The sequence below is a fragment of the Ixodes scapularis genome, unplaced genomic scaffold (assembly GCF_016920785.2).
Source record: "Ixodes scapularis isolate PalLabHiFi unplaced genomic scaffold, ASM1692078v2 PGA_scaffold11__112_contigs__length_91849675, whole genome shotgun sequence".
Classification (NCBI taxonomy): domain Eukaryota; kingdom Metazoa; phylum Arthropoda; class Arachnida; order Ixodida; family Ixodidae; genus Ixodes; species Ixodes scapularis.
In genome coordinates, this window is record NW_024609837.1 from 5830155 (window position 1) to 5857224 (window position 27070).

A 27070-nucleotide genomic window follows, 5' to 3' on the forward strand; every position below is an offset into this window, starting at 1 on the left:
TACTGCGACCGGCGCAAGGTGCCGCTTCGCAACCGCTATGCAGCGAGTCATGCTTCAGCCGGCGCGACGGGCAGCTGGGCTCGCTTGAACCGTCTTCGCGGCGCGGTACACTCTCCAGATAACATTTCACTGGAATTCACTGCTCAACCCGTAGCCGAGATTCCAGCGAAATGTTATCTGGGCTTCTAAACTCGTCATGCACAAAGTTGGGGCCGAAGTTGACGGAGCGCACCGATGGGCTCATCACGACGATGACTTCGCGCTTTTTGCGCCGACGTCCAATGGGCGCGCTCCGCGAACTTTCGGCTCATGCTTTGTGTTTGGCGAGTTTAGGGCCCTTAGAAAGTGCACCGCGACGCGAAGAGGGTTCAAGCGAGCTTGGCTGCCCGTCGCGCCGGCTGAAGCAGACTCGCTGCACAGCGGTTGCGAAGCGGCATCTTGCGCCGGTCGCAGTAATCGGGAGCGCGTCGGACGGAAGCCAGTGAACAGGACAATCCTCCTAGTATGAAAGGCCGCGCATGCGCAATTCGCTGGTCTTGACACCAGGCAGCAGGCCACGAGACGGCGCGGCAAGGCAGTTTGGCTGGCGCTCCCATGTCCCGCAAAATTTTGCGGCCGACTGTACATGTGCACCACAGCAACGGGTGTACACATACTCCTATATTTGGGGTGTACACGTATTCCCCCAAAGGGTGCAGTTTATGTGACAAGCACTTACAGCCCTTCTGGGTGTACCCCATGAAACCCTTTTTTTAGAGTGCAGTTTCATTGTCAGTTGTAAATATTTGACTGCCAGCTAGAACAGTTCGACTGCCAGTTCAAACTGTTTGGCAGACAGCATGAACATTGTGACACCAGTGTTGCCAGTTCAAGCTACCAGTTTTGCCTGGTTAACTACGTGTTTAAACTGTACAATTGACAGTTCAGCCAACTCAGCTGCCACCTTGGCTTTTTCAAGTTCGACCAATTTCGACAGTTTGATTTCCTATTTGCCTGGTACAATTCCACTGAAACAAGGCCGGCTTGCTAGAAACAGCGTCTCAGCTGAGACTGGGTGAAAGAAAGCACTGCCAAAGCCAGCGCACGAGCTGCGCGGGACTCAAGCTGCGTCTCAAGACGCTCGCGCGCCCCAGCCTTTGCACGCCCCAGCCTTTGCAGTGCTTTCTTTCACCCAGTCTCAGCTCAGGAGCTGTTCTAGGAAGCCGGCCCAGTTCATTTCGGGTTTGGCCTGTTCATGTCCAAACTGTTTTCAAATCGTTTTCTTTCTTCAATGGGGAAAACGTGTCCTTTTTTATGTCTCTAGCTAAAACAGACTTCTTGCACTGAAACGTCGCTTTCTAGTGCAAGGCCTCGTGCCACAAAGCACCAAGAATATGTTAAGACAACGCTCATACGAATAAAAAAAAAAAGTAGAAAAGTTAAACGAGCTATAGAGTAACAGTGGCTTTCAGCGGGCGTTCTGTGTCCAATTAAATACGAGCTTGAGCCAAGGAATATTGCATAGCGGCAATTCCCTGTTTTTGTTTTCCGCTCTTGGCCGTCACGGCGGAAAGAGATCATCGTCCTCAGCTATCTCGCTGTCTGAGGAGTCTGAAAAGTCAAGGTGGTCATCATCAGAAATAACCCCTAGATTGTGTTGATGGTACGGTAAGGTGTAACTGTGCCTGTGGTGGTCAGATATGGAACTGAAAGCAAGGAGTGCAGCATTCCGCTGGGTTGATTCGATTTTGACAAGTAGGTCGCCAGAAGCCATTTTCTTGGCTTTGAATTTCTTACCGACAGTACGTTCAAGTACCTTTGCTACAAGAAAAGGAAAAGGCTTAGAGAGTTGTTTTTCACTTCCAGAATGGAGGACCGAAAATTTTAGGAACCTAGCAGGGGTAGGTGGCGTCTTTTCTGTGGTTGGAACTTCGGTGCGGACCCTTTTCGAGAGCCGATAAAGGAAGGTTTTACTGCGAGAAGCAATAATAGATAAGAGGAAGCTTCAGTGCCCCTGGCCCACCACACACTACGGAGCCCAACAAGGCGGTAGGTACTGAGCCATAACAAAAAGGCGCTTTGCTGACAACAGTACACTACCAGTGCTACCGCCGCGCAATACCAAGAGTGGGTGCAGGGACAGGACCTGTTTCCACCCAAGGTTAACTCTTGACGCCTAAGGAGGTGAAAAAGAAATAAAATGTTGAAAGAAGACGTGGAGGATAAAGTGAAAATAGGAAGAGAGTAGAAGACGTGACTGAACGAATCATTCTGGCCAGCCATATCGGGACACCCGTCTGTGACAAGCAAGGGCCAAAGTGGCGTATTGCCTCACCCAGAGGTGCCGCAAGGGTCCAAACCTACCCCAGGTTCGGCTCAACTACCAGGATGCCCTTTTCCCAAACACGCCCCTGCCACGCAAAGCCAGGCGCGGATGGATGAACCCACATGGCTCGGGGTCCATTGTGATGCCACTCGTTAACACCTACTTACGCAAGTTCCCCCGGTGGGGAATGATGGCATGCAACTATAGTAGCAAAAATAAGCATCATACGACGCCTTACAGAGTAAAGCAAGAAACGCGGTAAAACGCAACGAAAAACACAAATATAACGCATTTGTCGAGTCACGGAGGCGGAGAGTGGAGCGACGATTTGAAGCCAGCTTATGGTTGCCGCATCACGTCATTCCAAAATAGCTGCGCTCCCATACAACAGAGGGTGAAAGGGTTTATAGACCGACTCAGCTTTTTTACATCACGCCACGGCGGTGGCGCTTCAGGTGCCACCGCCGAAAACTAATCTAAAGCCAAAATGAGGTGCTAACATTTATTTCAGAAGTTCATATAATAACTAAGGTGTGACTCATGTAAAAAGCTAGGAATGTCAGGCACACTGCATTGGCAAAGATTGCTAGTGGCAGAGGAGAAAAGAAACGAAATTTGGAGAATCAACTTTATGACAGCATTCATACAACAAAGCTAAATATTTAACGATTTTTAATTACCAAATCAATATATAACTGATACGCACAAGGAAAATATAACTTTTCTCATGATAGTTCTGTACCGGGTTCTCAAGGAAACTGCAAAGTTCTCTTCTCTGAAAGTTAAAATGACGGGAAAGAAGCAGCAGAAGAACAAATGGACGAGATTGTTGCCCATTACTCGGCGAGGAGAAATACTGACATTCCGAACTAAAACATAGATCAGGGCTTACGCTATTTACACGGAAATGTTCCTCTTAGAAAAAAGGCCAGCAGTCGCATAATAAATTCAACAGGGCAGCCGGGCATGGGCCCGGCTGCCCTGTTGCCACGAGTGCCGGAGTGCCTTGTTGGGCCTTGCATGATGGCTTGGTCGGTAAGATTCTGATTCCGAGAATTCGTACACACAGCGACCGTCGCCGCGGCGTATAGTTTAGTGCATTTTTTTTTGTTATCTTTTGCTGCTTCAGTTCAGAACGCGCGAGGAAAGCATGTAAAAAAAATGCCCGCTGGCTGTCGCAGGAAAGTGACCGAGCGACGCTGTTGGTCATGTCATTCCTCAAAAGTGCACAAGACACCTCTGAAGCTGAAGTAGAATTCAATCTCAAACCACACAACATTTACAATTATATTGTTTCCCGAAAGCAAAATTATTCTAGGGTTTTGCGATACGCACACTTCTCGTCGTAAGATCGTTTCGTGAATGGCTGCCGATTTAAACACGGCTCAATGTTTGTACGACAGATAAATATCCTCCACTCGCCTATAACAGTCATGTTTTTATTAGGGCAGTCAAGCGAGCTGTTTACAATAGGTGCCTTTTAGATTGAACTTCTTTTTTTTTTATAATTCCAATTTATTAAAGGAATTGTACATTCAAAACTGGACACAGCATATTTTCGAGTAAAAAGTTTGTTAATTAGCCTCCATCCGCGAAAACCCCTATTGAGAGCTGACGCATAATACAGTGACAAATGCAGTAATTTCTGGCCACATTAAACAATGTTGAAAATACACTAGGATACTACCTACTTGCATTTAATGTTACGTCAAAGAGAGGTAAGCAAAATCAATCTTGCAGTTTTATTAGAGTAATTACTCTTGCTATTTCCGCGCGATTTCACAGATGTGCGAACTTGCTGATGTCATCGTGAACTTCCGAATTTCTCTTCAATTAAAACAGCTCTCTTTCATCGTCAAGTTTGTCAATGTCCAAGATTCCCTTGATACTTCGCTGAAAAAAAGAAAGAAAAACAGTAAATGAAGCAACAGCATAAATATATGTTTAACTCTTGATACGAGCAACTTGACACTTATAAAGATGACCATGTTTCAGTGAGGTTCTCGTCCAATGCAACCAAGACAACAAACGTTGCATTACACACAAATCATGCTATTCTCACCCGAGAGCTATCGCTCAGCACCTTGAGCCTCCTAACCCAACATCACGCCGACAAACAGTCATGGTTATAGGCGTATTTTCGGACATATACCCGCCTGCAATAACTCCTCATTACCAAGCGCAGTCATGCACTGGAATAGTCTACCTGACCACATAACCTCACTTACTGACCCTGCTATTTTTGAGTTTTTATCTTAGAATTCTTGAGTGCTCCATAGTTTCTATTGCTCATGATGTTCTGATTTGAACGGTGTTTACATTTTGTATAATACATGGGTTTTCGTCGCTGGTGGCACTCTTCTGTAAAGAGTAATAGAATGTATACCTCAAGTTGTTTTCGTACTAAAATTGCTTAGGGCTGAGAACACGCGAGGTTCTTTTTTGTGTGAGTCTTTTTACAAGTGTATGTACTGTACCCTGACTAAATCCTCACCTGCGTAATTTGCAGAAATTAACAGGCAAAGTATTTTGACTTAATAAATATTCGCGTCTTCTCATATTGCTCATCTAAATACACCGGCTATCTCTAAAGGGGTATTTGACCTCTATAGCAATTTTTTAATAATTAGTTGAGAGCTCATGGGTAAAATAGTGAATCAGAGCTTGTAGAGTTTCTTTACAAGGCTCCTTTTATCCATAAAGTTAAATATATTGTTAAGTATCGCCATCTCAAAATAAAATATATTACCATTAAACCGTCAAATTTACATATATTGTCATAATGGGAGTTTCTATTTTATTTCGGGCTACATTTTAAGCCAAGCGTACATTCTAAATAGGGCAAAAGTTCAAAATATATATTTGTGTGCTGTACATAATTCTACCCGAAATAATTTATTCTATAATCTTTAGATTTTCAAACCTGTATTGCATTGCCAACTCTGGACACGAATGAAAAAGCGAAGACCATAAATCTTTGACACTTTCCGCCAGAAGGCTTACGTAAAGACGATTTCAATGCATAGAAAAATATATGTTTCACTAACTTAAATATATATAATTTGCTTAATAACACTTTACGCATAATTCCAATAGAAAGTTATGCGCCAAGAAAGTGAGGGAAAGGAAAAGACGAGAAGGTGCGGGGATGTCAGAATGCCAAGCTCTGATTGGAGGGATTAGTGGGTAGATCTAAAGCTAGCTAGCTGCCTTTGTCCTCACGGCACTTGTCGTACGCCTTCAGATGCGAGAGCCAAACGCCTGCTTTCCGTGTTGTAATGCGTTTGATGAGCGCAATTGAAACAATAACTGCTAGCTTTAGCTCTACCTATTAATCCCACCAATCAGAGATCGGCTTCCTCACGTCACTGTGCGGTCTCGTATCTTCCTCTCCCTCACTTTCTCGGGAGATTAGTCATGATAAAAACCTTGTTTAGGCATCAATATAATCGGTGTGCTTTTTATTTCTGAATTTTAAGAAATCGCGATATTTGAATGATTACTACGGTATTCATTTCACGTTACACGCATTTGCATTTTCGAAGCAAAACTAAATGAAAATATTGTAATTAAGCTAGCACAGTGATATCTTAAAAAAGACACGCAAATACAATCAGCGGGAGTGTGTTTGTTCTTAGTAGAGCCTATAAGTTGGGTGTCCAGCTAGTAATGAAAATTTAACTTAGCAAGGTCATACACATTTTGTTTCAATTCGAAATACTATTTTTGATGTAAAACATTTACATAATGGTTTTTGAATTAAACAGCGTTTCATAACGTTAAATAATGACCAGGGTTTTCACTTTGCTTTCATACAAAGTTTGCTTCACGTGTGTGTAAAGCCCAAAAATTAATAAGGGAACAAAGCAAAATGACTAACGTTTTACTTCTAGAACAGCAGGAACAGTTAAATATACACATCAAATAAATGTCTCGTAATAGGGTCATTTAACCCGCTACGCTTTCTAACTGAAGTTCAAAAACAAAACTGAAAAAGGCTCTTCTGGGTACGCCCTGGAAAAAGGCTCCTTATCAGGCAAATAATACGTTTTCTTAATTAAGAAAACCTTGGTGTCCAAATGTTGCAACATGGGGCGTTACGCTGAGTAGTCAAGAAATCGTGCACATTTTCAACAAATAATTATTGTAAAAGTGCTAAAAGTAAAGCCAAGTGCCACAAAGTATTACTCACGTTTGCAGATTTCTTCGCACTGCAGAGCAGTCTTAAACAAATTCGTGTTACCAGGCACACTCCTTGAGACTTTTCTCGCTGAGCTACATAAGTTTGTTTTAATGTCATAATAATACCGCTTAAAGAATCCAAAATTTGGATTACGCCCAGTGTCTGGTTTCATATTGCAGCGATTGATTGCTGTCACAAGTAAAAAAAGAGGGAGGTTAAGCAGGGGTATAACACTTATGTTAATGTTCAAAGCACCAAATGACTTCGATCATACACTTGCATAATCGAGACCTTGTTCTTTGGGCCGCTTCAGACTAGGCAATCGTTTTCAGCATCTTGTCTTCGAAACACTGGCCACAGTTTCTCCCGCGTTCAATGACAATAACGTTTGAGGTTTGACTGCTACTTTTTAACATCAAAATTAATTTTCTGATTTTCTTTATTAATTAACTAAGATTAACTGAATTTAATTTAGTAAATACAAACTTATGGTTTTATCAGATTCTTCCTGAGCAGTATAAAAAAAACCTAAATCAACTCATTTTAGAAAAATATAGGGCAGGTAGGACATTTTAGAGCGTTCCAAAAAAAACGCTAAGTTTGACGTGTTTCTGTGCTTCGGTTTGCTATTGGAGCGTTTATTGGAACACACATCAGAGAGCATCCATCCCCTCCCCTACATCGTACGATGGAAAGTATGGCGCATGAGTATTGCGCGCCTCGGCCACGAAAAGGGTGTAAGACGTAAAGAGGTGTGGACGCTGTGCGCGTCACACCTGCTGTAAAAAGTCTTCGCGCCTTGGATGCAAAAGCCGCCGCCAGGTGGCTCCTCGATACACGGCTCATAGACTGTCGCGGGCCCGGGCTTCTTTTTTAAGTCGTTTTCTGGGTGCGGGGTGCACCAGTCATATAGAACTTGGCACTCGCGCTAAGCGTGTTGCTTCGACACTGCTTCGTCATTGAGCCTAGTCACGCGCCTCAATAGCGGCAATAACAGTTTTACGAACCCACTGAGGCTCTGGCGGGGTGCTCAAGCCAGCGTCCACCATGGTAAGAGCAGACAGTCCGTGCTGAAAGGGCGCACGCCCGGGTGCAATGGAAACGATACACTTTTTTTCTCTCCTCAGCTGCGGCGTGTGGACGGCGGAGACGCTGTCGGCTGAGGCTACTCGTGCGGGCGTCAATAGAAATTTATATGGTCGATCGCGTCAGAGTGTTTGCCGCTCTCTGCCCTCATCTATATTGCAAGCAACCAAAAATATAAAATGCAAAAAATACTCCAAAAGCCGGGAGACGTCAAAATAGAACGATATCACCAGCCAGTTATCTTACGTCGCCGCTGCCGGCATGCATCGTGGAAGCTGTAGACTTTCTGCTCGCGCGACGACTTCGCTGCAACTCTCCACGGGCAGAAAACGACACAGCCCAAGCTGTCTTGTGCACTGCCGCCTGCCTCCTATGGACTACAGCTATGGTGGCGTCACGCATGTGTGGAACGCTTAGTGAGACCGGACCATTAGAATAGGACAACAACCTAACATAAAATAAAAAATGAACGACGTTTACAATTTCCTGTAATGCCGAATTAGAGCTAAGCTCTGGAGGAGGACGAGGGGAGGTACGGAGAGGAGGGTTTGCCCCTCCTCCGTATCCCCTCTCTCCTCCTCCTCTCCTCTTACACCCTCCTCTCCTTCTCCTCCACCCTCTCCCCTCCTCCATTCCCCTCCTCCCTCCTCTTCATCTCAATCTCCCCACTTCCCTTCCTCCTCCCCTTCTCCTCCCCACCGCCTCCCCCTTCCTCCCTCCCCCAGCCTCCCCCTCCATCGTGACGTTACTCGTGACGCTAGTGACCCTCATGACGTCACTCGTGAAGGCCTCGTGAAGGTCGTGACCTTCACGTGACCTTCACTGTGAAGGTCGTTACCTTCGTCGTGCCTTCGTTACGTCACACGTTACGTCACGAGTGACGTCATTAAGGGAAACGTTCCATAATGCAACGCGCAGATACGGCGACAGCGACGGCGACGCCGCTCAAGCCGGAAACGGGCTCTTAAGAGATGCGCTCTAAAAGCAAGTTCATTAAACGTTTAGCCTCCCCTGCGGGAGGCATCTTCAGTAAATACAGCAGCAACGTAAGGGTCTAATTTTTTTTAAGGTTTAAACATTTAGAATTCGTATGAAAGCAAAAGAAATAACATGACGTGAAAATACGTTCACTCGTATAACTTGTCGATTTTAAATATTATGTCTTTAAAACCACTGTTATGATTACAAAAACATGATAGTAATATCACTCGATCGGCCAAATGTTGTCACCGGAAACAACCACCTTGCCCTGTAGCACAATCGCTGTGGAACGAGTTCAAAATAAAAATAACACTTTCTCCTGACCTCGGAGCAGGCAACATCATTTTTATCGATTTACCATTGTTAAACTGCCGCCCTAATTTTCAGATATAATGTGCAGTATAATAAAACATAAATAAAGGGTAGCACGAAAATACAACTTACTGTTCATTCATCACTATATTAATTACAGTCAATCTCACTATTTCACGGAACTCGTTTCATATTTGCAATGTTTTTCCCTAATGTCACTCGCTTTGGAGAGTCGTCATACTCTTTTCGCCGTTTTCGCCGACGATTTTTCGAGCTCCTAATTCCAAGGCCACCATATGAATGCTGGTACATAAGGGCTCGCCAGACTAGTCAATTGCCTGTCTAGTATCGCCTGTCCACACTCTTTACCAGAGGGCACACGCAGAAAGCTTGATCATGTGGCGCGAAACAGAGTTTTCGCTAGACCAACTAAAACGTGACTTCCATTGGTTTTCTCAGCTTAGTAGTTGGTGGAGTAAAAACCTAAGAAATATGTCAGCATGTCAACAATTGAGTTGTATTCGATACACTGTTATACTTTAACTCGTTTACCAAATACGCTAATCAATTGACTTAAATTGTAGAAGTTCGTTCGAGCAGCCTGAACGTAAAATCATTTTTATTCGATACATTGACCGTTAAAGAAACAATTAAAATGCTAAAACACCCGAAAAAGCTGACAAAAATATTCTAGCGCATTTTGTTTTCAGAACTAAACTTCACCCTTTAGGGAATTCTATTAAATTTTAATTACTATATTACGCACTTAACAAGAAATGTATAAATACAGCGAAACTGCTAGCGCGAACAAGTGATTACCGGCGTCATTTTTTTTAAGAACTTAGGAACTGCGGTCAAAAGCATTATTCTGCTGGCAACTGCTGATTTGGGAAAATCTTCAAAAACACTGTAGTTCCCGCCAGTTTTTTTTAAGTAAATTGATCCAATATGGCGTCTGTCCTAGCAGTGTCGTGCAGCAGTGATTCTGATAAACGTGTAATTAGTTTGCTGTTTGTTTTGTTGTTGTTTAGTTGTCGTCTTTTTACTGACTGGTGCGCTTAGAAGGTAACCGCGTGAATTACGTATTGTGCTTGATCAAATGTTTGAACCTATTCAGTTCTAACCCTACCGAAAAAATCCGGTTTAACTTTTCACTATCCGGATTATGGAACCGGAAATTTCTTTCTGGAAACCCCAAATCCAGATTGCAGACAAAGGAATAATTTCTGAAAACCTAAATTCCAGATAGAATCCGGATAGAATCCAGATAGATTTTCGGTTCCATAATCCAGATAGCGAAAAGTTATACCGGATTTTTCGGTAGGGAAGTTAGCACCGTCCCGGTTGTTGACGTCTTTTCTCTGTCCATGTCGTTTTTCTTTTTTTCATACCTGTCTATCGTAAAACAAAGTAGCCCGATCTTAGGTTTTAAAAAGTCTTAATGTAGCTTCAAGAGAAAGCATCATATAAAATCATTAGTGGGAACTCAATATTTGCCTCGATGTCGCACTGACGTTATTCTAAATACGTATAAAATATCATGCGCATCAGCGATGGTACTATAAATTTTGCACGGGTTCCGCATAACCATATCTTAAATGTGTTTAGAAAAGTATTCTGTTATGGCTCTTGCAATTGAAAATGCAAAAAGTTTGGTCAGAATTGTTTACTTACGCGCGCAGTCCTTCCAGCATGTTTCAGCTTCTTTGAAACTGTTTCCTCCATCAGCGCAGCCCAAAAATTCCTCGCATCGTTTTGTTTTGTTATTGTATCCGTATCTTTGTTGGGGGTTTTCACATGTAGGTGTAGTTTGTATTGGCAGCGTGCATTTGTTATCTACCAGAACTATAAATAAAATAACAAGGCATAAATATGGTTATATCTAAAAAAAAAAATAACAAATTATTGCGATCAACAAAAACAAACACGTTGTCAGACGCATATATCTATGTGTGATAACAAAGAACGAAGACTCCGACCAAAGCCGTGGAAAAGTATACCAGAGTTTTGAAACCTGCTTGGTCGTCTTCATGGGTGACTGAATCGCGCGGGGAAACAGCATGTGGCTGGAGCAGCTCTCGTCTTGTTTGTCTGCCAAGGACAACCCTTTAATACAGAGGCGGCCCTTTGCAGCCGGGTTGAAAGTTGGGCTAGTTGGTAGCAGTTCATGATAAAATCCTTTGCTGTGCCACCTTCTTGAGTTCTGTATTGGCAGCATGCACAAAGCGCGACACTGTTAGCGCGAACAAGCGATCGCCGGTTTTTAATGTTTTTCTCTTTGAAACCAAGGGATGTCATCCAAGTTAGTAATGCTACGAAAAGATCTCATTCAGTTTTATAATGCAAGCGATGAAATTTCGCCCTCGCTAATAATATTTAGAAGTAAAATGCGAAAATGCGCCGCTGTCGTGTTTGCGCTAACAGTGTCGCGGTGTGTACTTCAACGTCGAAGACGAGCTTTTCAATATTATCAACGGAACAGCAATGGGTGCGTCCATATCTATCACGACGACCAACGCAACGATGAAAGCGATTAAACAACGGTCTTTCGCCGACTCCCCCAAAGTTTTAATGCGCAGAGTGGGGGATTGTTTCAGGATCCTACCGAAACCCCACGTAGCAATTGCCTGACACACCTCAAATCCATCGAGGTAGCCGTTGAATTCAGTGCTAGATGATAAAAGGTTGGCACCCTGCTTGTTCTCGATGTGCTGGTAAAAAGGTGAGGGAAGGAATTGAAGTTTACGGTGTACAATAAACTGACACACCGGGCGTTATTGGAAGTCCTACTAGAACCGCCCAATAACTCAGAAGGCGTCAGTTGTCTGGACAATCCATTCCAGCGAAACGACACTGTGCTCGTCGGAGACCAACAGACGAAATGAAAAGTGAACATTGCTCCTGACCTCGAAAATAACGAATATTTAAGCAGCTTAATTAAACGCATCGCCCACTGCCAAGGTCTAGCGCTCCAAATTCAGGAACCCCGCCCATCGCACAGATCAACTTCATGGTCGGGCGATATGCGCGCGCTTTTTTTTTTTTCATATTGCCTGTTCTGTCGCAGGAGAAAGCATGCTTACCGTGCTACGTGGGGCTGCTGCGACACAATTGTTCTCGCAGTTCCACCCTGCTGCTCAATGGGTTTTCTTACGCGTAGCTCAGTAGTTTACTGTTGAGTCCTAAATGGCAAGTCAACAGAGGGTAAGACTTTTGACATGCCTATCCACTAGCTAGTGAATCGCTAAGCACCCTATTAAAAAAAAGGATACCAAAGGAGAACCTAATTGTTTTGAATGATGAATCCCCATATACGGTTGTGTGCACCGGGCCATTTAAATCGGGATATTATGTACGCGGATGTAGCAAAACTAAGCTAGTTTCTGGAGCCGTGTTAACGGGGTTTGCTGGATCTTCAAAAAACCCGACGCCTGCATTCAAGAACGCCCGAAGGGAACCAGTTTTGTAGCTGACAAAAACTGCGCCGAAAAAGAAAAGGCAGAATTATTGGCCAAGTAGAGTGTGAACAGACCGACCAAGAGGAACCAAGCAGCTCTCAGGCACGTTCTCCCGTATTTTTGACTGAGTAGCCACTGGAAATTGTCCTCGAGTATAGTAGTGGCACCCCTTACGACCACGCTGTGGTGCAGCTGCCGGCCGCCCAGTGGTGCTTGCAGCCAAGCATATGGCAATGCCGCATTGGAGCCATAGGTGCTGTCATGCCTCACTGGAGAGGGCGCAAGACAGCGAGCGCGTATCCAGTCTGGTTGCGCTATATACTTAATAGCGAAGCGCTGGTGCATTTAAGGCTGAACCGCATGTAAGTGATTTAGCATGCGACGAGACGAGCGACGACGACAGCGACGAGAGTCAGCGACGAGTGACAGAAATTCCACACTGTCGCTCGGCCCGTCGCTCGGTTTTTGGATTTCTAGAAAACGTTGCTCATCGCCTTGGTCGCTTGCTCCCGTCGCTTTCATGCGGTTTGCCTCATAGCGCGACCGAAAAAGCGACATCGAAGCGGGTCGCCGTCGCTTGTCTCGTTGCTCGCGAAATCGCTTGCATGCGGTTTACACTTTACTGAGAAAAGAAGGTCTTCCAGTAGCTCAAAACGAGTATCCCGACTGGCAATTCATTCCGTGACAAAAAGAAATCGGGTCCCAGAATAAAACGCACAGGGTGTAATCTGACATATTATTTGCGCAGTGCAACCCACAACCAATATTGGCGAAATTAAGATATTTTAGAACGAATACACCAGCTCAAGTACGACATGCGAAAATCCGACACCGAGCGCTGCGCCGTCGAACAGCACGACGAGGCCCTCGATCATCGGATCGACCTCGCGAACCCACGCGAGATCGACAGCGAGCCTCATTTTCACAAATTACTTTTCCTGGAGTCGTGTCATATCCAGCAAACTATAGAAATTTTAAACAGATCCACTAGGTTTTTTGCGTTCGCGTACGCACAGGGCCCTCGCCACCTGGCAAAGACACAAAGACAACAAAGGACCGCCTCTGTGAAGAAAAGGTGGAGCTTTGCAGACAAAGAAGACGAGAGCTGCTGCTGTCCCGTACAGCTTCCCCGTGTGATCCAGTGAACCTTGCAGAGGAAACCAAGCAAACTTGAAAACGCTGGGACGCTTTTCGAAGGCTTTGTTTGGAGTATTTCCTATTAATTATTATAGTTCTACCGAATTAGACATATTTCTGTTTAAGGGGCTTACGTTTTCATACATATCTATGTGTTCTCGCACACCGAAACGTATATGGTGAAATATTCAGCCAACCAGATGCCAGGATATGTCAAATCGTTAAGGTAATATTAGGTCAAATGTCCTTAATGCCAAGGTAAAGCGAAGTGCATGAAGGTATTTTGTTTTTTTCAAGATATCGAAAACTATAACGGGTTCGCGTAAAAGATGTGTTCGGAGGGAGTAAATAAAAAAAAAACACAATAAAAACGCTCCTTTGAAGCACAGCTCAGATAGCTCCGATTGATATCAGACTCGGAAATATCATCTCATAATTTTAGCACCAAATGGTAGTGTGACCCTATAGAAAGAAAGAGTTGTACGCAATTTACCCAATAGATTATCCAAAAGTCATACAATTTATCTCCTTCATAAGTTCAAAGATATTTTCCACTATATTTTCTTCCAAATCTGCAATTTTGGAAATATATGGAACACGCGGGGTTTTTTATATCACAAAAAAAAAGTGCAACTTTGACGCTTTGCCGAAGTTCATACGTTTCTAATCATTCGCTATTTTCGCCAGCCAGCCTTTGCGCTGTGCATATACGGTTGCTTTTTCCCACCACCACGCACTCTAATTATATCAAAAATTTACTGATTCATTGATATTCGATTATGGTTACTAAGTGTCTGATTAAAACTATAGCTGCATTTTACTGATTCAAACGTGTCAAACTCAATAAAAATGTTATTATTTTAAGCGTATGTACCACACTTAATAGGAACCTTAAAAGTAACTATGCGGCAACAAATGTTTTTTTTTTTTTCTGCGATGCATAGTTTTCGCAGGAAAAGTCGAGTCGATGTTCTGTGAAGCCTCCGTTTTTCATTGCAGTGAGTGTTTGACGCACAGCCATTCTATACAAACAACTGCACGTGAAGCATGGTGTCGCACTAATTGACCTACAATCTATTATTTTAAAGTTCTGATATGTACACATCTATTTTGTGATAATTCTTTCCTTCGAGTGATGTCAAAACAAATGTAAAAAGCACATAAATGCTCCAGTTAGAGGTGTAGCCTTACGATAACTATACAGGGTTTTAACTCTTCACAATGCTTACATATCTTTCGGCTCAATAATAGGAAAACATTAGTAGGCACTGAACAACAAGTCAAGGAAAAGGCTCGAGGTATACCTAAGCACTTCTTATGAGTTGTGAATGGGAAGCATGAATGTTGTTCTTCGCGCCGCGCCCGCTCCTGATCCTCTCGGTGCTCTAGAGGTCTCGGCCGTTCCTACTCCGGCGCGGGCACGCAGCTCCATCGGGTGGCGCTAATTGTAACTGACGAGCGGATGCTTCATATCACTGCCGTTTTGCGTGGCTTTTTGCGTGGTTTCAAAGCTGGGATGCCTCAGATCGTTGCTTTGTGAATTTATCTGCCGTTTGGCGCGGCCGATGACGCTGGCTCGCTCCATGGGACAGTGAATGCTTTCGCAATAATAAAAGCTTTAACGCGAAAGCATTAACTGACCCATGGAGCGAACCGGCGTTACCCGCTTTTGAAGCCGTGCCAACGGCACCTAAATTCCTCGTTGTCTGTAGCAGTGAATAGAGGCGTAAAAGAGGGAGGGGGTGGTGCGCTCGGCAGCCATCTCTCTTCCCCTATCGGGTAATGTGTCAGGCCTGGCCGGAGGCGACGGAGGGGGTAGGGGGAGGAGAGGGGGAAATTCCCGCACCTGACGTTTACTACGCTCTGCTTTCAGCCATATCGCGCCGCGGAGGAAACTGTCTTCACCCGCAGAGGAGCGGGCGCGCTGCCCGCTGTCCTCCGTGCCGCGGACAGCAGGGTACGCTGCTTGTAGGAATGTACTGCCGTGTAGGAACGCGTTCGCATTCCTACACGTAAGCAGTCTTAAGTGCACGTAAACTCTTTATTTATCAGGCCCGGCGGGCACTAGATGTGAGAGTAACCATCGAAATAAATTGGCCACTTATCTTAAAGTGAAGCCAACTTTTAATTTACAGTTTGATGTGTCATATTCAGACGTCGGTGTTGACATCAAATTTTATAGAGGCTAGACCAATTAAAAAATTGCAAAGGAGCAGCCAGTTTTGAGACGTTGATTAGGGGTGCGCAATAATGGTTCCAACTAAATAGACCTGCGCCATTCATACCTTCTTCAGTGCGAGGCTGAGCCATGACAAAGGTGCAAGATATGCACGGCGTTTTTAGAAACGCGTGCCAAATCGCGCCTGCGAAAACTCCATATCTCACAGAAAATGGGTTGATGCCATAGTGGTTTGTGAAGGAAGGTTACTGGCGTTAAATAGAGTTGGGTAAATGACTACATTTCAGTAAATAAATTTTCTTTATTAATTTCGAAGTTTGGATTTTAATTGCAAACTTGATGCGAATCATGAAGCAATCGAACCACACTATAATGATATAAGGCATGTGCTTAGCATTTTGCGACGTACCTACGAAATTCTCAATTTGGACGCATTTCTAGGTTTAGGTTTCTTCTTGGAGCGGAACGTACTTCTACGCAACGCACATTGAAGGAGCGAAATAAGAAAGCCTCCGGACAGCCATTTAAGGTTCGCCTTTTTGACGCCGATGCCAGTGTGAAGACGGACCATATCCCAGACATGAAATATTTGCTGCGTCTCCTTTGGCATGGAATGACCAAGAGTAGCGTGACGCACGTTAAAGACCCCAGGCTAGCAATGGTACTGCATTAGCTAAATTTCTCATCTAAAGTGTAGACCAGCGTCGCCACACCTCAGAGGCTGACGGACCTTACGCATTTTATATGCGAACATCAAATTTGTTTCCCAATGCCAAGCTATTCGCTTGAAAATATTTGAACACCCCTAGCGGATTTTTCAGCACACTACTGGAGACGAAATTCTTAACACCATGAGAGAGCTTCGTCTCCGGCCACGCACGACGCTGGAGTCGACAAAGGGGCAGAAAGCCCCCAATCTTACAGCACTGCTGGGAGCCTGGCAAGTAGTAAGTGAAATTGAAATTTCAAACGCACTTGATATGAGCCACCCCTGGGTCACGGTGACGCTGTGCCGCAATTACGGCCTTTCAAGCGTCTTCATCTTCATGCTGTGCCGCAATTACGGCGTTTCAAGCGTCTTCATCTTCATACGTTCACTGAACATATCAAACCCTTTTTTTGCAGCAATCTTTACAATAACGTAATTTTTTATCCACTTTTCTTGACTGAAATGACTTTTCAATACTACCTTCTATATTATTGTGCTATTAATCGTTCGTAATCAGGTTGTCTAAACAAAAGGCTGATATGTAATACAACCTGGGATATATTTACTGATACGCACATACAAAGAAGCCTCGTCTTCGCTCTCGAGTTCTGAACAATATTACTTTTTCCTCTTACGACACACTAAAATGCACAGTGAAAACCACCGGCAACGTAAGCGCTGCAAGTAGCATTATCAAGCAGCCGAACTGCGAACCTGTACGCTCAATTGCCTGGATCTTTTTCCCTTTCAAACCTATTTTGTTTGAAAACAAACAAATAAGTGTAGCTATAAGTTATGTTGTTACATATCAACAAAAAATAGCCAATGTCTGCATAGCACAACCAATTACAGGTGTAGAAAAATCTCGGCATACCAGAAATGTTCTCACTAACTACTTGTAATCGCGAATTTGGATTGGCTCACTTAGAGTTAAGCTGTCGAAACGACATTGCCCCCTTGGCGACAGTAGAGTGCCTGGCAGCAGCAATTGACCTATACAAAACTTTGGCCGACGCTTGGTGACCAGTACTATCCGTTTTCGCGTAGGTCCCTTCCCATAGTAGGTATTCATTGATCCGTTTTCGCGTTTTTGTTGACTCATTCCGATACTCAGTGCAAAAAAGAAAGTGTCACGAGACCTGTCCACAATGATGCGTAGAACAGTGGCATACTTTTTTTTTTGTCACTGGTTACCAGTAGCCGTCGGCGTACGCGCTTCCAGGATAGTAGGGACTTTTAGTAGAGCGTACGCTAGAGCTTCGCCTTGCTAGCAGGAGCTAGTGCAGTCACTTCAAAGCATGTAATGACAACGCGCTGCCTGGGCGCACTCTCTGCTGCGTACAGTCTATTAAAACTCTCTAGTGGCGACGTGACTGGAAGGATTGCGTTGCTCTTTTAAACACCATCTGGAGCAGGAATGTCAGTGCTCTTTTTCCGTTGATTTCGGGATCCGGCGACAAAAAAAGTGAAGAATAAACAATCGGTATCTCAAAACCATTGATGTTTCTTTTATTTATTTAACTTGGTCTAACCCGTCGAAGAAGCTGCTGTACAAGCTGCATTTATAATACAGCCCATCAAACCATCAATTAGAATGTGAATTATCTGATTTCAGATAACTGACTTACTCATCGCGATGGTTACCCACCATCTAATTTTAACCGAGCTAAAGAAACACTGAGCGAAGACGGGATCTTTGTCGTAAGCTTAGTAACCCCTCCCCCTTTTTTATACGTATATACAAGAAAGTAATGTTGCGTAGAAACACATTCTTACAAGTTTTATTTTAAGAGCGTCGAAAACTTGCTGTGTAAGAACACATTTTCTATTGAAATGTTTAGTACCGCATGTATTTTACACGGTTTAAAAAATAACAGCAATTAATTAACTGTTATTTATAAACAAAAAAATACACTTACCTCCGCAGCGCCTGAAGCAGTCTTCGGCAGATTGAAATCCACCGCAAGACCCATCAGTAGCTTTTTTGCAAGTTTGATCCTTAGAATCGTATCGGTAACCCCAGCCGTCAATATACTCGCAGTCTTTTTCCGTGGGTTTAAGGCACAACCGTAGATCCACATCTTAAAAAAAAATATTTAATCTTGTTTTACGCAGGTATATTATCACAGATCTTTCTTATATTTGACGTATAGTCCCAAAGCATGAGAAAAGCATGACGTGCTGAATAAAATTTTCGGGCATGAGATGCGGATTTAATTATATTTATTAACGGCAAAGTTCAATCTGTCTACAAACCAGATCCTTTACAAAATTGCCCATATATATATATATGGATATGTTTGTAGAACATCTAGAGTTTTAACAATCCGTATATGGATTGTTTAAACAACTATCATCAAGGCAAACATGCGAAGTCACAGCGGGTATGGACTCATTCGTGGCGTTTTATATTCCGTAGAAGAGAGCTACTTCCCATGACGAAAATGCGTTGCACTTCCCGTAAACAAAGGTTACAGCGCACAAAAAAAAACAAAAAACATTCGAATTGCCTGTAGTTACTGACAGGAAGGTTCTGGTAAACCTCAGAATGGCGGGACGATGTTTTACTAAGAGACCTAGCTCTTAGCGAAACGTCGCCACGAAGTTTTGATATATGCCAGAAGCTCCTTCTTCACGTTCTTCTCCCAGCTTCGCTCCACTTGGCGTTTTGTTTGTAGTTACTGGGAGTTTAAGAAATTCAAGGTATGACCTGAAATATATATATATATATATATATATATATATATATATATATACAAAGTTGATAATAATACCGATAATTTCTATTCTAACTTCTTCAGTCACTGGTTGGAAGGCAAAAACAAATAAATTTCTTCTGCCGAGGAACAGTTACGCTCGCACATTTCTCGGCAAAGAGAACGTTATAGCAATAAAAAACGTATAAATAATCCCATCATTCAACAAAATACAGTTAACGATAATCCCAAATCCAGGATTTTGTACATAAGAAAGTAAAGATATTTAAAAACGAAACTATATTGAAAGCATATAAGCAACCATTTTATTTACACGAAGTGTGTATAATTAAAGAAACATATATCTAACATAAATTATAGACCTCAAGAAGTCTGCATTTATGAGAATATCAATGTAAAAACTGTGGCTACATGCAGTAACGACTGATAATAAACAATTCAGCACGACTTTCACATGATGATGTGATCTTTGTCGTTTTCAATAGTTAATTCTGCAATATAATTGGGTTCAGACTAATTATAGTATGGTATAATATGGTGGGGGACTCCTCACGCCACACGTTTCTTCGGTTTTTTGTGAATATAATTTCAGCTTTATTGCATCTTTTCGTCGTGCCTTCTAAGAATGTATTGAACACACGAGTTTTGTGTCAGGTATGGACGTCAGTTTTTCCCCTTGTTGTATCGACAGGTGCTTAATTTGATTCGGGCTCGAAGCTCATAACACGCTACGTGTCCAGCAATTCAAATTAATGGGGGTATAAACAATGTCTTTTTCAATTGGCACCCAATTTTGTAACTACCCCGAGGATATTTCTACCTAGTATTTTAACGTGTAAATTACAGTCATTCTCAATAACCATTTTAACGCCAGGAGAATAACAGTCGGACGAAATTACGAGCCCCAGTGTACTTAGAATATAGTTCCGTTATTCTGGCAGACCTTGATGACACGTTCCAGTCAGTAATATTTTTGAATGTTCATACGTCGCAGAAATAAATAATTAATAAATAGTCATCGTTAAAAAAATGATCAGATTAGTTTGGCGCGTTTACTAGACTAAGAAACCGCTTCGAAGTTTCAAGTCATTTTATAGCGGCTTTTTTCTGCACTAGTGATGACGCGCGCAGTCAACCAAACTGCACGTGCAGCATGGCACGGTATTTATTTTAGACCTGTATTGCTCAAGGACTGCCAGGCCCAATGGCACTCTCCACGCGCGTTTCTGTTCTGGCGATTATGGCGAGCTGCACAGGCTTGCATTGAAAGAGTCCGCTGTGCGCCAAAACTCATTTCCATAATGTATTGCCCAGCTCATCTTTATCGTAAGCTACACCCATGTTGCTCAAGTGGAGCTCCTCCGACAGCAAAATTAAAGTAGTCAATGACCACAAAATCCCGACACGACTAAAGATTGCAAAGTTTAGCGATTCTGCGCACAGGACGTCACCTCGATCGAAAAATTCATAAAGAAGAAAAGTTCTTTATGAACCGACGTTAACCTAAGCCTAATATTCGTCAAACTGAAATTTCAGAATCTGAGCACCTGTATTCTTTATTTCAGCGAAAAAAAATCTTGATAAAAAGGACAAGATTGTGCTTTCTTTCTTCTTTTGTTTTTACCGAGACAATTTTTTCACTGAAATAAATGCTACATGCGCCTACAGTTTCAACTTTTGTATAAATGAAGATCAATCAGGCTTCGGTAAACGTCGGCTCATAGAAAATTTGGGGTTTTCTTCTGTATCTTTCGATTTAGGTAGCAAGAACGGTGTATGTGCGCAGTTTACAAGGGCAACGCCAAATATCATCTGCTAAACCGTATGCTTCATGTAATTCAAACAGGTATCAACTATAGTTACTTGTCCCAGCTCTCATGGAGTCAGCTTCTGTCCGAAATGTTAGACTTAAGTGAAAGTATCCACGATAGTTACAAATTTGCAGTGTCTTTTTATCTCTAATGAAAACTCCACAAAGCACCTTCGCACTTCCCCTCTCTCTGGCTGATTTGCATCACGCTTGTTTGAAATTGAGGTTGGTACGCTAACTGCAACTATGAAGGCGAGAAAGTCGGGCTGCACTCGACAAGTCATTTTGGGACCGGTGCTTCGTGTTTACAGTGCGTAAGTGCAATCGTTGCATTCTTAGGCCAAACTTGCCATTAGTCTCTGAATGAAACATCGGCTAGGACCCGGAGGCTCCAATGAAAATATTTTTTAAGTTATTCCGACCAGCTTCGAGAAACTTTGGGGCGTATTTGCATATCCACCCAAAGCAAGCAGCGAACCAATTGCTATCATGTGCTGCTGACGGTCAACGAATAATGATGTCAGTGTGTTATTACTGATGCAACCACCACCGCTGCGCTGAGAGTGAGCCTTGCCCTGAGCAGACATCATTGCTCCAACAGAGCGTTATTTCACATTTCGTATCCCAAGCTCACTCAATATGTGACATTCATTTGCTTTCCACTTGCTTTAAAACAACACATACGCATGGCAAAGTTTTCTGGTATACAAAGTATGTTGCAACATCACATCAGCGCAAGCTTTATACCTTCAAAAACACTTCGTTTTACGGACATGTGGAAGCACAACAGAAGGCAGGGAAGGAGTGCTGGAAGTTGAGCTTCTGAAGATCTTATGTTGCAATAGACGGTTTATATTTAATGCTAACTGTAAAACAACACGACTCCAACGCTCCGTTAAGAAACTTTACCTATTCCGATTTACCCGAAAGTCTATCTTAGATGTTTTTATCTAACTTAACTTCACTTGATTTATAAATTTTTAAATACTGTCGCAATTTCCCCCGCGTCGGCTCCAGCCATATCTTGTTCATTGACTCATTTCGCTCTTTGTTTAGCACATCCCGTACTGTACACATCATCTTATTACTTGTAATTTAGCAAGACGCGGGTTATACACGTCCAATGAAGAAAAATAATAGTACATTTTTTGCCACAACTGAAATTACTGTATCTTATCGATTTGTATGAACTATAAAAACCTATCAATCCTAAAACCTGCCGAATATTGCAAAATAAAAAGTTCTACACAAACCGAACCAAACTTCTCTTTTTGAGATGTTCTTGGCAGAATGTAACAACAGCCGCTGCCGCGCATCCCTAGAAAGAGCAAGGCGGTACATAGCGGCACACATCTGTTTGTCGTAATCTAGAGCCTACCACTAAGAGAAACAACATGAGACAAGACTACACAACGATATTTGATTTATCTTTGTCTTCGGGTTTAGATTATGATATTTTCTAACCAGCTCGCCTCCACATTTAGCTCCTTGATTTGTTTTAGGGACGAAGCTCCTTAGGGTCTAGCCTTGTCCGGCGTCCGTGCTCACATCGATTGCCATCCCATTTGTCTTCTTAAAAAAATAAAAAAATAAAATATTTGCGCAGTCGACAGGGTTCGAACCTTTGCGGGGAGACTCCAATGGATTTCTAGTCCATCGCCTTAACCACTCGGCCACCACTGCGGGACGAGTAGGGGCCTCTGAGATGTGGTAGTAACTCAAGAGCTGGGGATGTCATGAATGAAACGTTGCATGTAGCCGCTACACGTCTATACAGGAGAGGGCGCTGCGGTCAAATGCGTATATAATCGCGTTAAACTTTGGATGCATTGGCTCAACGTCTATAGACGAGAGGGCGCTGCGGTCAAATGCTCAAATGCGTATATAGCCACGTTCCCATACCACGAATTCTCTTTCTACTTATGAGGAATAAAAAAAATCAGCACCATCAGCACTACCTATGAACAAAATCAGTATCATCAGCACCACCAGAGCTTCGCCCGAATCAACATCATTCACCACGTGGAAGTGCGGTCATTTTTTTCCTGTTTTAACCACGAAACGACCAAAAAAAATTAATCACAAGACCAAATTATTTTTCACGTGTCGTAAGTTTCTAGATTTAGCTGGTTTAGTAGCTTCCTGTAAGGATCATCAGGCTTCGCATTTACACTGTGCAATCGTTCTGAACAACAAAAACTTTTTTGACGCAAATAACTGAACATTTTATTTTTCTAAAAGTGTATGTGTTTGGATAATTTCTTCCCTTGGCACCGACAAGAACGGCCTTAATGCTTTTACATTTAGCAGGAAGTTTTCACAAAAAACATACTGCATAGCTCTCAAATACTTAGATTCATAGGAAATGTACAGTTTTCTGACAAACTCAAGTCCAGCACAAAACAGTTTAAATAAATGTAAAATATATCTCATGGCTTACCTCGACACTGCTTTATGCAGGACGCTTTATTATTAAACACATTTGCTCCTTGATCCTTGGGCGCACGAATTTCCAGGCACCTTCCGGTGCTTGGATCATAAGTTGTAACTGGAAGATCTAATGTTCCCATGCTCGGTGGTGGTTTTGCGTAGCACTTTTCAGGAACATGTGCTTTGGTATAAAAAAAATTACAATAAACTACTTATTCGACGTAGTGTATTATTCTTGGCTAATAGAGTATTTTCTTTTAAGAAATGAATTAACAATTGTAAACAAGAAAAACATGTTTAATTATTTTCCTTAATACTATCATAGACTTTTTTTAAGTGTCAGGACGTGTCGTAAGACTCTTTTATTTCTGCGCTATATCTGTTCAAACGGTAGACTACCTGTACAACTTTCAATAACACATATCACTTATTACTGAACACTTTATTATATTTTAGAAGGGAATATAAGAAAATATAATGCTTAGTTTAAGTATGATTCAGAATACAGTTTTGAACGATGCCGACAAGATATTTTATTCTACTAGAATCTGGATTTTATGCTTTACGTGCAAATTCAAACTATATTCTCTGTTCCTGAGAGATATACGTTAGAAAATCTTTCAATCACCCGTTATATAACAGAAAAAAACGGTGTGAGAAGAACAATAAGGCTGTTTCCTAGATAGAGCAGTCCATTAATTATTTTATACTTTTTTGCTATCGAAAAACGTCAATGCAGACTAGAATATGAAAGTAAACAAAAAGAGACAAGATCATTTAGCTATTTTTTTTTACTTACGTCTGCATCGTTTGTTGCAAGCAGATTCATTCAGGAATATATTTTCGTTGCTGTAGTCATCCCTTTTCGCATGATCAAATACGTAGCACTTGTCGAGTTCCGAGTTGTAACTCCATCCTTTTATAACTTCCCGGCCTCGACCAAATTTGGGCGTGTCGAGGCAGAGATTTTCATCCTGAGAGTTCTGGCCGCTACAAATACCTACACAAAGTAGTTGGTGCTCGGGTGAATTTCCGTAAAAGAATATATTTCTACACAAGTGTTGTGCGAACTGCCTATTTAAATTTAGGTAACATTCGACATAGATAAAGTCCCAGCAAATGACAGTTTCTTTTTATGAGTTTTGATTTTGACTCATAGTTGCATTTCTACTGGCGTCACTGCATGATATTTCTATTTGACAAAGGACCGACAAGAGACAAAGGCAATATCTTTGGATTCAATTTAAGGGCACTCCAATTCAAGACCACCACGTACCAGCTACAGCATTCAATCGCTACGAGGATCAACCAATAAAGGCAGTAGCCATGATCACTTTTTTTTATTTAATGACTGCGCCTTTCATCAATACGCAAGAGCCTCGGTAGCGAGGTATTCGCTCATCCTGGAGAAATAGTGGATGGCGGCAATCCCGGTGTCCGAGGAGCTTGCGGCTCATTCCTAACATTTATCTTACTCTAGAGTCATGACACAGAGCGCAACAATCAGAATCTCCATTCAACTTATGCAAACTGTAGCAGGCATTATTAGAAATTGGCTAAATTACAGCTCGAGAATAAAGGCTACCGCACACGGGGGGGGGGGGGGGGGGGGGGGGTAAGATGCGCAGGCTCCGGCTGAAGGCTCTCAGAGCAGGCTCGACAATTTTCGGTCTGATCCGCCTAGTTGGTTTTCATAAAAACTACACCAACTCGTTCCTCCTATATTTTGTTGCATGATTAGTTAAATGTGCGCACCGCGTGTGCTAGAATAAGCTATGACAGCGACGCCTCCCCCCCCCCCGTTACATATTTTATGAAGTCCACGTGACAGACATTATTATATTATTGGTTTCCTGATATTTGCCATCATACCAAGATCTCGGCTTACAGGAATCAAAAAAGAAACCAATAATTAATATAACGGGGTACTACATTTTTAGTGTCATCGCGTATTCGACTTTAGTTTTGATGATTAGTGAATCAACAGCAAAAACTTGAATTAAAAGCCGTTGTCACATTAAATAAAACTACGTTTATAAAAAGTTGAAAGAACGTCAAGATAAAAACAGTCCGAAAATAATATTAAAGATTTATGGGGCACTTCAACTCTTTCCTTGTCCGGCTTTCTGGATGCAATCACTTTGCAACAAGATTTTTCTTCCAATCTTGCTAGCGATTTAACAATATATTTTACTAGTATCGTTTGAACTATTAGAAAGCTTTCTGATTTTATGATTCATTATGGAGTGATAAAGTTTATTTACCTAGTAGTTCTTTATGTCAAATATTTAAATGGCCGGACTTGTCTCTCCACAAAGTCCCACGTTTCAACAAACCCACATGAAAATTGCAACAGCGTTTTCTGAAGTCACTGAGACTGCTACAAGCGAATCGTCGTCTAAATAGCCACTTTTCTAAACAAGTTTTGAAATCTGGTGCCTGTATTGAAAATTTTATGTTCCGCTATTTCTAAAAGTATTTGCTCCACGTGCCGCACTAAATCGCTGGGAAACAAAAGCCTCACGTTAAAAATAATCTTAGCCTGACTCCTTTCAGTACAGGTGTGACAAATCACTGATATAACATTTTTGGTGGCACTAGAGCATAAAACACCTTTAAAAAAACAAGCTCGCAGTGCTGACTCTCTCATTTGCCACGTAAAAAAGCGGCAAAGGGAGTAAAGCTGTAAATTATATAAATAATGTATCTAAACGAAATAAGATTAATTAAATACTAACCTAAGGCCGTGGCAATGAGGGCCCATACAATTTCCTTGTGCATCACGAGCTCTTCGAGGCTGAATTTACTGAGATACTATGAAGAACCTTCCTGCGGCAATGTGTTATTTTATATCACGGTGCCAGACTTCTGTTTTTTTTAGTAAACAAAAAGCCTGCGAAGAAAAACTAAAGAAAGATTTAGAAGTTTAATGAGCATCATAAATACCAGCTAAAACACATGCATCTTTTTTTTTTGAAATTTTTCATAAGAAATGACGTAGTTTAAGGAAAAAATCCTAAATGTATAAACAAAAATATAAAAAAATGCACAATATAACTAGTTGTTCATACGATGACCTTAGAAAACAAACGAACTTCCGAGTTTCACCTGGAAGTTAGAAGTTCAATAACATTATGTTTTTCGAACATTTCACAAACAAAATGTGATTGTTCGCATATGTTCCAAAACGTACTCGACCCCTACGCGGTAAATATCGCTTACTCAATGACGCGCTCTCTTGGTGACGTCAGAATTCGCACTTCTGAAGCAGGTTGCTAACTCCAGGGCCCTTAGACAGGCTGTCGTATATGGTAGCATGAGCAACCTCCCTCGCTTCCGTGGCCATAGCGTCGTCGAACGGATGCTTCATCGAACGACCAACTATTGTGAATAAAATTGTTTCTGCAGAAACGTTTGCGACGACCTTCTGTACAAGCGAAAGTTACTATATGGCACTGGTTCCAGTACACAGGAGCGAGAGGATGCTAACAGGCACGCAACTTTACTATACAGGTTTTTTGTTCTTGTTTTCTATCGATAATCGTTTTTAAAATGCCGTGAAAGTTATACTAATCCGGTTTGTGCACGTCACTTATACGTTCAAGGGAACATACAGGGAACCAGTTGTCACAATGAGCCGGATAAATAACTAAAATTTGTTATTTAACTTCTTACTAATAAAACATAAACAATGGGTTCTAATTAAAAACTTGCTGAGCGTCATCTATAACTACCAAATCAGTAAATTTTAGAAATATTTCGC

At 42.2% G+C, this 27070-nt stretch overlaps 1 protein-coding gene across 2 annotated transcripts; it reads right to left on the reverse strand.

Annotated features, from left to right (window-relative positions):
- Positions 1-4122: 4122 nt before the first annotated feature.
- LOC120844663 (papilin) lies at positions 4123-26088 on the reverse strand. 2 transcript variants are annotated; one of them, XM_040216562.1, is made up of 7 exons: positions 26046-26088; positions 24107-24307; positions 23318-23488; positions 18270-18431; positions 10542-10712; positions 6498-6677; positions 4123-4198 (listed from the first exon to the last, which is right to left on the reverse strand). In XM_040216562.1, the coding sequence occupies exons 1-7, from the start codon at positions 26086-26088 to the stop codon at positions 4170-4172; spliced, it is 957 nt and encodes a 318-aa protein (XP_040072496.1). In that variant the 3' UTR covers positions 4123-4169. The 2 variants fall into 2 exon arrangements, with proteins under 2 accessions (XP_040072496.1, XP_040072495.1); XM_040216561.1 differs by having other exon boundaries at positions 6498-6680.
- Between the last annotated feature and the right edge of the window lie 982 nt (positions 26089-27070).

Bases quoted from the DNA above. Each gene is read 5' to 3' on its own strand.
- LOC120844663 (XM_040216561.1), bottom strand. From the start codon at position 26,088: ATGCACAAGGAAATTGTATGGGCCCTCATTGCCACGGCCTTAG. The intron at 18,432-23,317 runs GTAAGCCATGAG...TTTTTTTTTAAG, and splicing joins CTGCATAAAGCAGTGTCGAG to ATGTGGATCTACGGTTGTGC. The intron at 6,681-10,541 runs GTAAGTAAACAA...TTTTACTTGTGA, and splicing joins ATGCTGGAAGGACTGCGCGC to CAGCAATCAATCGCTGCAAT.